Genomic DNA, 10,866 nt, shown 5'->3' with positions numbered 1-10,866 from the left:
TGAGTGCAGCTCTGGGGTATAATACAGGAAGTAACTCAGGATCAGTACAGGATAAGTAATGTAATGTATGTACACAGTGACAGCACCAGCAGAATAGTGAGTGCAGCTCTAGGGTATAATACAGGATGTAACTCAGGATCAGTACAGGATAAGTAATGTAATGTATGTGCACAGTGACTGCACCAGCAGAATAGTGAGTGCAGCTCTGGGGTACAATCCAGGAAGTAACTCAGGATCAGTACAGGATAAGTAATGTAAGTAGTGCACAGTGACAGCACCAGCAGAATAGTGAGGGCAGCTCTGGAGTATAATACAGGAAGTAAACTCAGGATCAGTACAGGATAAGTAATGTAATGTATGTACACAGTGACAGCACCAGCAGAATAGTGACGCAGCTCTAGGGTATAATACAGGATGTAACTCAGGATCAGTACAGGATAAGTAATGTAATGTATGTGCACAGTGACTGCACCAGCAGAATAGTGAGTGCAGCTCTGGGGTATAATACAGGAAGTAACTCAGGATCAGTACAGGATAAGTAATGGTAAATGTATGTACACAGTGACAGCACCAGCAGAATAGTGAGTGCAGCTCTAGGGTATAATACAGGATGTAACTCAGGATCAGTACAGGATAAGTAATGTAATGTATGTACACAGTGACTGCACCAGCAGAATAGTGAGTGCAGCTCTGGAGTATAATACAGGATGTAACTCAGGATCAGTACAGGATAAGTAATGTAATGTATGTACACAGTGACAGCACCAGCAGAATAGTGAGCGCAGCTCTAGGGTATAATACAGGATGTAACTCAGGATCAGTACAGGATAAGTAATGTAATGTATGTGCACAGTGACTGCACCAGCAGAATAGTGAGTGCAGCTCTGGGGTATAATACAGGAAGTAACTCAGGATCAGTACAGGATAAGTAATGTAATGTATGTACACAGTGACAGCACCAGCAGAATAGTGAGCGCAGCTCTAGGGTATAATACAGGATGTAACTCAGGATCAGTACAGGATAAGTAATGTAATGTATGTGCACAGTGACTGCACCAGCAGAATAGTGAGTGCAGCTCTGGGGTATAATACAGGAAGTAACTCAGGATCAGTACAGGATAAGTAATGTAATGTATGTACACAGTGACAGCACCAGCAGAATAGTGAGTGCAGCTCTAGGGTATAATACAGGATGTAACCTCAGGATCAGTACAGGATAAGTAATGTAATGTATGTGCACAGTGACTGCACCAGCAGAATAGTGAGTGCAGCTCTGGGGTACAATACAGGAAGTAACTCAGGATCAGTACAGGATAAGTAATGTAATGTATGTGCACAGTGACAGCACCAGCAGAATAGTGAGGGCAGCTCTGGAGTATAATACAGGAAGTAACTCAGGATCAGTACAGGATAAGTAATGTAATGTATGTACACAGTGACAGCACCAGCAGAATAGTGAGCGCAGCTCTAGGGTATAATACAGGATGTAACTCAGGATCAGTACAGGATAAGTAATGTAATGTATGTGCACAGTGACTGCACCAGCAGAATAGTGAGTGCAGCTCTGGGGTGGTATAATACAGGAAGTAACTCAGGATCAGTACAGGATAAGTAATGTAATGTATGTACACAGTGACAGCACCAGCAGAATAGTGAGTGCAGCTCTAGGGTATAATACAGGATTGTAACTCAGGATCAGTACAGGATAAGTAATGTAATGTATGTACACAGTGACTGCACCAGCAGAATAGTGAGTGCAGCTCTGGAGTATAATACAGGATGTAACTCAGGATCAGTACAGGATAAGTAATGTAATGTATATACACAGTGACTGCACCAGCAGAATAGTGAGTGCAGCTCTGGAGTATAATACAGGAGGTAACTCAGGATCAGTATAGGATAAGTAATGTAATGTATGTACACAGTGACAGGCACCAGCAGAATAGTGAGCACAGCTCTAGGGTATAATACAGGATGTAACTCAGGATCAGTACAGGATAAGTAATGTAATGTATGTGCACAGTGACTGCACCAGCAGAATAGTGAGTGCAGCTCTGGGGTATAATACAGAAGTAACTCAGGATCAGTACAGGATAAGTAATGTAATGTATGTACACAGTGACAGCACCAGCAGAATAGTGAGTGCAGCTCTAGGGTATATACAGGATGTAACTCAGGATCAGTACAGGATAAGTAATGTAATGTATGTACACAGTGACAGCACCAGCAGAATAGTGAGTGCAGCTCTGGAGTATAATACAGGAGGTAACTCAGGATCAGTACTAGATAAGTAATGTAATGTATGTACACAGTGACTGCACCAGCAGAATAGTGAGTGCAGCTCTGGGGTATAATACAGGAGGGTAACTCAGGATCAGTACAGGATAAGTAATGTAATGTATGTACACAGTGACAGCACCAGCAAGATAGTGAGTGCAGCTCTAGGGTATAATACAGGATGTAACTCAGGATCAGTACAGGATAAGTAATGTAATGTATGTACACAGTGACTGCACCAGCAAAATAGTGAATGGAGCATAAGGCTAATGTGCGCACGTGTGCGTATTGCATGCAGTTACGCTGCGTTGTGCACCGCAGCGTAACTGCATGCATCCTGCAGTCCCCTGCACAGTCTATGGAGATTGTGCAGGAGCCGTGCACACGTGGCATATTAGAACGCAGCGATTCGGCTGCTGCCCGAATCGCTGCGTTCTAAGAAGTGACATGTCAGTTCCTCCGTGCGGTTTGCATGCTGTCTATAGGGAGAGGCAGCATGCAGAGCGCATGTTCTCTGCAGGCACCATGCGCTTCAGAACGCAGCTTTTCAGGCTGCGCTCTGAAGCGCACCTTTTCTGTGCGGTGCAGAGCGCACACGTGCGCACATAGCCTAATACAGGATGTAACTCAGGATCAGTACAGGATAAGTAATGTAATGTATTGTGCACAGTGACTGTACCAGCAGAATAGTGAGTGCAGCTCTGGAGTATAATACAGGATGTAACTCAGGATCAGTACAGGATAAGTAATGTAATGTATGTGCCCAGTGACTGCACCAGCAGAATAGTGAGTGCAGCTCTGGGGTATAATACAGGGATGTAGCTCAGGATCAGTACAGGATAAGTAATGTAATGTATGTACACAGTGACTGCACCAGCAGAATAGTGAGTGCAGCACTGGAGTATAATACAGGATGTAACTCAGGATCAGTACAGGATAAGTAATGTAATGTATGTACACAGTGACTGCACCAGCAGAATAATGAATGCAGCTCTGGGGTATAATACAGGATGTAGCTCAGGATCAGTACAGGATAAGATAATGTAATGTATGTACACAGTGACTAAACCAGCAGAATAGTGAGTGCAGATCTGGGGTATAATACAGGATGTAACTCAGGATCAGTACAGGATAAGTAATGTATGTACACAGTGACTGCACCAGCAGAATAGTGAGTGCAGATCAGGGGTATAATACAGGGATGGTAACTCAGGATCAGTACAGGATAAGTAATGTAATTGTATGTACACAGTGACTTCAACCAGCAGAATAGTGAGTGCAGCTCTGGGGTATAATACAGGATGTAGCTCAGGATCAGTACAGGATAAGTAATGTAATGTACAGTATGTTACACAGTGACTGCACCAGTCATGGGTCCTCCAACAGTATAAAGACCCAAAACACAGAAAAATACATCCAAAAACGGCTGCGCGCAAAGCACAGGACTGTTCTGAAGTGGTGTCTGTGAGCCCCGATCCAAATCCTTCTGAACATCTGTTGCAGGAGCTGAAATCTGCAGTCTGGAGAAGACGACTTCACACCTGAGATGCCGTCTGATCATGAGGAGGCGGCCAAAACCGCTGTGGACTGGGGCAGAGGTCTCATTGAGAGGTGCAGAAATCATTTGTCTGCAGTTATTGACTCAAAACCTATGCAACAAAATATTAAAATAAGGGCAACATTCTTGTACAGCACATTATTAGTTTTAGTTTTGATTTTATTTCTCTTTTGAACCATAATTCGAATATAATGTCTGATTATCATTTTATTATTTACTAGCTGTAGTAACCCGGGCATTGGCCAGGATAGTCTGTCTCGTTCCCAGTCTCTTTCCCTGTCTGTCTGTGTCTGTCCGTCTTCCCACTGACATCTTATTACCTCACACATAAGCTTCTTATACTAAAAATTTATTTTATTCCTATAGCAACCAATCACAGCTCCTGATAGCTCACAGCATCATTCAATTTAATGGAGGCAGGTTTTTTTGAAGAGTAACTGTAAAGCACAGGGTTAAATTTTCCCATCAAAACAGTCTATGACACTCCCTGAGTCACATGTGCAAAATTTTGTGATTGTGAATGCGACGGTGCGGATTCCTTTAGTGGACACACACAAAATCAGCTTTATATATTAGATTTTACTAACATTATGCACCATCGTCACTGTCCCCATCAGGGCTCACAATTTGCATTCCTTACATACATTTCATCCTGTGAGACCGTGGAGGGAAACACAGGGAGAACATGGAAACACCTTGAAGGTGTTGATTTTTTAACCCAGAACCCCAATGTTGCAAAGTAATAGAGCTAACCACTGAGCCACCCTTCTGCCTAAGTAGGTGATTTTGGAAAATTTTATTTGAAAGTTACTTTTGTCAGTTTCAAGTTATTTCAGTAACCACTGAATTTCTTTCCTTAACATTTTTGTCCACAGTGACTGCACCAGCAGAATAGTGAGTGCAGCTCTGGAGTATAATACAGGATGTAACTCAGGATCAGTAATGTAATGTATGTATACAGTGACTGCACCAGCAGAATAGTGAGTGCAGCTCTGGAGTATAATACAGGATGTAACTCAGGATCAGTAATGTAATGTATGTATACAGTGACTGCACCAGCAGAATAGTGAGTGCAGCTCTGGGGTATAATACAGGATGTAACTCAGGATCAGTGCAGGATAAGTAATGTATGTACCCAGTGACTGCACCAGCAGAATAGTGAGTGCAGCTCTGGAGTATAATGCAGGATGTAACTCAGGATCAGTACAGGATAAGTAATGTATGTACACAGTGACTGTACCAGCAGAATAGTGAGTGCAGCTCTGGAGTATAATACATGAGGTAACTCAGGATCAGTACAGGATAAGTAATGTATGTACACAGTGACTGTACCAGCAGAATAGTGAGTGCAGCTCTGGAGTATAATACATGAGGTAACTCAGGATCAGTACAGGATAAGTAATGTGATGTATGTACACAGGGACTGCACCAACAGAATAGTGAGTGCAGCTCTGGTGTATAATACAGGATATAACTCAGGATAAGTACAGGATAATATATGTACACAGTGACTGCACTAGCAGAATAGTGAGTGCAGCTCTGGAGTATAATACAAGATGATGCTCAGGATCAGTACAGGATAAGTAATGTAATGTATGTATACAGTGACTGTACCAGCAGAATAGTGAGTGCAGCTCTGGAGTATAATACAGGATGTAACTCAGGATCAGTACAGGATAATAATGTAATGTCTGTACAGTGAATCCACCAGTAGAATAGTGGGTATAGACCCCTTTTTAGTTAAATTATACGCTGTATTGCAGTATTATGTGGACAGTTACATGTTCTATATGTATAATGAGGCTCCTCATCTTCTGAATATTGTTGGACGCCATACTGCAGCTCAAAGGCTCATTTGTGCTTTTATAAAGTAACCAATACATCATCATTCCACAAAAAGCCCAAAAACAAAGAATTAGAGTCGTACACGGGTATTGTATATCACCTTTTTATTTTCCAGGGCGCATGACGGCAACATCGGGGTATAAGCTGGTGACATTTGGCACATAATTGTAACCTCCTTTGTGCTGCAGAGTTCCTCTTTCCTCTAGAAATCACTATCAGTTTTCTACACATAAAACAAATTATACATAGCAATGCTTTTAACATAAGAAATGGGAAAAAGAAATTGAGGTTACCGGTGATCCCTGCTGGTCAGACGGAAGGGGCGCAGCATGGAGGACTCGGGACTGCAGCAAACTATTAGATTGTTGCTGCGATGAACTTTTCAGAGCGTGACATGTTGGGTGACAACCATAAGAATAGTAATGGCCGCTGTCCAAACGCAGGAAGACATCAGGAATCAATATCAAGTTTTCCGTAAACAATGTGCAAAATTACTTATTTCAAGAGACCCGTCACTTACCCCACATTTTTCAAGGGGTGTAAATGCCGCTATTGTCCTGAATTCATTTTTCTTTTGTCCGTGCACCTCTGATTTTTAGATATGGCCCCCTCTTCCCTAAATATTAATTTAGTCTTGTTAGGCAAGGGGGCGTGGAATTGTGGTCTACGCCCACTTGGCTAACAAGACTAAAGAAAAGAGGAGGCCATATCTCAGGAATGGAGAGGCGCAGGAACAAAAGGAAACCATCGCCAGATTCAGGAGCTCAGAATTCAGCATCAGATTCCAGCCCACAATTCTCACAGTGTTCATATCCATAATCAAAAGAGAAAAAAAAACGACTTAGCCATCTTTTCTTAAAACTCAAAGCTGCTCTGTTCCTCTGTTGTTCCTCCTGAAAATGATGGTGGAAACGTAACTGCTGATATAGTGATACAATACTGTTTGGCACTGGCAGCTCTGATTGGACAGGGTTCATTTAATTATGAATCTCAGCGTTCTAAGCAAAGAGGTTCCAGAAGAGTTACTTTATGGGTCTGACTTTCAGTATTTGCTTAAAGGGCTCCTGTTGTGTCCTCAAACTCTTTTACCCTGAAGATATGGGGTCAAACTGCAGCCAATAGCGTTCCAAGGCTGTGCGGCCACAGTACTGAAAGCCGGCTACTAGGAGGAAATGACCCTGGAGCCGCCGGCTTTCAGTGTGCAGCAGTCACCACTCAGTAATCAGTGATCAGTGGAGGGAAGAACGGCCCGGGCTCCCCCAGACTGACTGTCAGGACACCCCCCACCCACCCAGACTGACTGCCCAGCCCCCACCCAGACTGACTGCCAGGACACCCCCCACCCACCCAGACTGACTGCCCGGCTCCCACCCAGACTGATTGCCATGACACCCCCCCACCCACCCAGACTGACTGCCCGGCCCCCACCCAGACTGATTGCCAGGACACCCCCCCACCCACCCAGACTGACTGCCCGGCCCCCACCCAGACTGACTGCCCGGCCACCCCCCACCCACCCAGACTGACTGCCCGACCCCACCCAGACTGACTGCCAGGACACCCCCCCCACCCACCCAGACTGACTGCCCGACACCCCCCCACCCACCCAGACTGACTGCCCGGCCCCCACCCCCCCACCCAGACTGACTGCCCGGCCCCCACCCCCCAAGACTGACTGCCCGGCCCCTAAACCCCCCAAAACTGACTGCCCGGCCCCCACCCCCCCACCCAGACTGACTGCCCGGCCCCCAAACCCCCACCCAGACTGACTCCCCAGCCCCCAAACCCCCACCCAGACTGACTGCCCAGCCCCCACCCCCCAGACTGGCTGCCCGGCCCCCACCCCCCAGACTGACTGCCCGGCCCCCACCCCCCAGACTGACTGCCCGGCCCCCACCCCCCAGACTGACCAGCCTCCCAGTTATCCCCCATCTTCAGGTTATAATAGTGTTTGGGGAGATTACAGGTTCCCTTTAAATTGACATTTAACAACAGCAGGTTCTCATTAAATTTGACTTTGAAATGTAGAACCCAAATCATTTTCGTCAATCTAAATGTGAAGCCTTCAAGATAAGTCACATGGAAGACAAATATCACCCAAAAATAAATAAAAACGCCAAGGAGTGAAATACAAGTGACTGTTGTGAACTCATATGACAAATAATAACTTAAGAAAAAAAAAGAAAATAAATAAGGAAATGATGTTAAAAAGTGAAATAAGGGATCGGAGGGAGGGAAGCTTGACCTCTGGGCCCCGAATTATCATTTATGAAGACCACTTGGTTGAGGTTATTGTGGAACAAAAAAAAAATACTTCAGGCCCCTGTTGTGTGATTCCTAATCTCCGGGAAGCGTGGGCGGGCCCTCGGCCCCGGCTCTCCGGGAAGCGTGGGCGGGCCCTCGGCCCCGGCTCTCCGGCAAGCGTGGGCGGGCCCTCGGCCCCGGCTCTCCGGGAAGCGTGGGCGGGCCCTCGGCCCCGGCTCTCTGGGAAGCGTGGGCGGGCCCTCGGCCCCGGCTCTCCGGGAAGCGTGGGCGGGCGTAGTTTCAGACAACAATCTGATGGATTTTGTGATAATGTCACAATCCGTAAATCACTATATTATAATGTTGCCTTATCCCCTCAAGAAAAAAAAAAAAAAAATTAAAAACAAAAAACACTTCAAGGTTTTGGCCACTAGGTGTCTCCCTGCTGTGAAACTTACTGTCGTCTCCCTGGTGTGCAATGTAATCCACCTCTAGCTGCAGATACAGAGGCGGATTAGAGGAAGTGGGGGCGGAGCTTTATATCGCTACAGGAATAAAGGCAGGAATTCTCTGCTCCTGAGTCACAGGGTGGATCAGCTTTCAGTTTAGAGCATACAAGCGGATGAAAAAAATGGCAGAAGCTGTGCATGCTGGGAAGCACTGAAAAGGAAGTTCCAGCACCTATAGTGCTGGATAGGTGGAACCAACCGCTCACAAAAAATAAGCAGTTTGGGACCGCTCCGGGACAGACTTGCAAGTAGCAGAATTAACTTGTGTTTTAGGGATGAGGGAAAAAAAAAAAAAAATTAGGGCTGTATCATAGATATTGGGGGTTGGGTTTTCTTTGTTTCCTCTTTTTAAAGAATGGGAATAACATGGGAATAACAACTGGAGTCAGAATTGGCGACAATACCAGACGTGTGCCCCAAGCGTGGAACGCCAATGTTGCCTGTGCCGCTCTTTGCTATAAGTTATCATCATCTTAAAACTAAATATTTAATAAAAAAGAATAAAATAAATTAAAACAAAATAAAATTAAAAAAACAAAATCTAGACAAGAAGTTTCAGCTGAAAGGATTTTAGTGGGGTCCAGATGGCTGTGGTGCTGGACTATAATGTGACGCCCCCTGAGGAGCAGAGGGGCGAGGGTGGCGATTTTGGGAGCGCGCTTCATCAGGGGGTGCGGTTAATAAATAAAGGTGTGCGTAATTGTCAGGGGGGTGGGGGGGGGATGTTTCATCGCCCAATGCCCCAGAGCTCAGTTGTTATACCCTCGGGGAATATTTGGGATTCTTCGGGGCTTCAGTGAAGGATTTCAGTTCATAGGGAATGCCAGTGTCCATCTCTATAGATTTCCGGGAGAATAGTAAGCGAATGTCTTCGTTGAGGTATATCTTTCCAGATTTTGAGCGCTGAAACCTAAAAAGAACAAAAAATTATTCAGCACATTAAATAAAAAAAAAAAAAAAAAGTATGTTTTTAAAGCTTTTTTTTAGTCAATTGTTTATATATTTTAACAATGATGTTAATATGAATTAGTGAAGGGGGAATACAATGCGCTTTAGTAGCAGAGCTGGTGTGGGCGGGCCCCTGCCTCGCTATACAGGAAGCGTGGGCGGGCCCCTGCCTCGCTATACAGGAAGCGTGGGCGGGCCCTTGCCCCGCTATACAGGAAGCGTGGGCGGGCCCTTGCCTCGCTATACAGGAAGCGTGGGCGGGCCCTTGCCTCGCTATACAGGAAGCGTGGGCGGGCCCTTGCCTCGCTATACAGGAAGCGTGGGCGGGCCCTTGCCTCGCTATACAGAAAGCGTGGGCGGGCCCTTGCCTCGCTATACAGGAAGCGTGGGCGGGCCCTTGCCTCGCTATACAGGAAGCGTGGGCGGGCCCCTGCCTCGCTATACAGGAAGCGTGGGCGGGCCCCTGCCTCGCTTTACAGGATGCGTGGGTGGGCCCCTGCCTCGCTATACAGGAAGCGTGGGCGGGCCCCTGCCTCGCTATACAGGAAGCGTGGGCGGGCCCCTGCCTCGCTATACAGGAAGCGTGGGCGGGCCCCTGCCTCGCTATACAGGAAGCGTGGGCGGGCCCCTGCCTCGCTATACAGGAAGCGTGGGCGGGCCCCTTGCCTCGCTATACAGGAAGCGTGGGCGGGCCCCTTGCCTCGCTATACAGGAAGCGTGGGCGGGCCCTTGCCTCGCTATACAGGAAGCGTGGGCGGGCCCTTGCCTCGCTATACAGGAAGCGTGGGCGGGCCCTTGCCTCGCTATACAGGAAGCGTGGGCGGGTCCTTGCCTCGCTATACAGGAAGCGTGGGCGGGTCCTTGCCTCGCTATACAGGAAGCGTGGGCGGGCCCTTGCCTCGCTATACAGGAAGCGTGGGCAGGTCCTTGCCTCGCTATACAGGAAATGTGGGCGGGCCCTTGCCTCGCTATACAGGAAATGTGGGCGGGCCCTTGCCTCGCTATACAGGAAGCGTGGGCAGGTCCTTGCCTCGCTATACAGGAAGCGTAGGCAGGTCCTTGCCTCGCTATACAGGAAGCGTGGGCGGGCCCCTGCCTCGCTATACAGGAAGCGTGGGCAGGTCCTTGCCTCGCTATACAGGAAGCGTAGGCAGGTCCTTGCCTCGCTATACAGGAAGCGTGGGCGGGCCCTTGCCTCGCTATACAGGAAATGTGGACAGGTCCTTGCCTCGCTATACAGGAAGCGTGGGCGGGCCCTTGCCTCGCTATACAGGAAATGTGGGCAGGTCCTTGCCTCACTATATAGGAAATGTGGGCAGGTCCTTGCCTCGCTATACAGGAAATGTGGGTGGGCCCTTGCCTCGCTATACAGGAAGCGTGGGCAGGTCCTTGCCTCGCTATACAGGAAATGTGGGTGGGACCTTGCCTCGCTATACTGGAAATGTGGGTGGGCAATTGTCTACTAAACATGAAGTGAGGGCGAGT

The 10,866-nt window shown here is 47.3% G+C and overlaps 1 protein-coding gene across 2 annotated transcripts in view; it reads right to left on the bottom strand.

The window, feature by feature from the left end:
• Positions 1-7,585: 7,585 nt before the first annotated feature.
• Positions 7,586-10,866, bottom strand: part of ATOSB (atos homolog B) — a 73,599-nt gene continuing 70,318 nt past the window's right edge. For both annotated transcript variants that reach the window (XM_075342964.1, XM_075342958.1), the window contains exon 9: positions 7,586-9,343. In XM_075342964.1, coding sequence (XP_075199079.1) covers positions 9,190-9,343 — 154 coding nt within the window. In that variant the 3' untranslated portion in view covers positions 7,586-9,189. The remainder of the gene's footprint in view (positions 9,344-10,866) is intronic.

This window comes from Anomaloglossus baeobatrachus, chromosome 1, assembly GCF_048569485.1.
Source record: "Anomaloglossus baeobatrachus isolate aAnoBae1 chromosome 1, aAnoBae1.hap1, whole genome shotgun sequence".
In the NCBI taxonomy this organism is placed as follows: Eukaryota; Metazoa; Chordata; class Amphibia; order Anura; family Aromobatidae; genus Anomaloglossus; species Anomaloglossus baeobatrachus.
The sequence above is the reverse complement of the archived record's forward strand: the minus strand, read 5'-3'. Positions and strand labels throughout refer to the sequence as shown.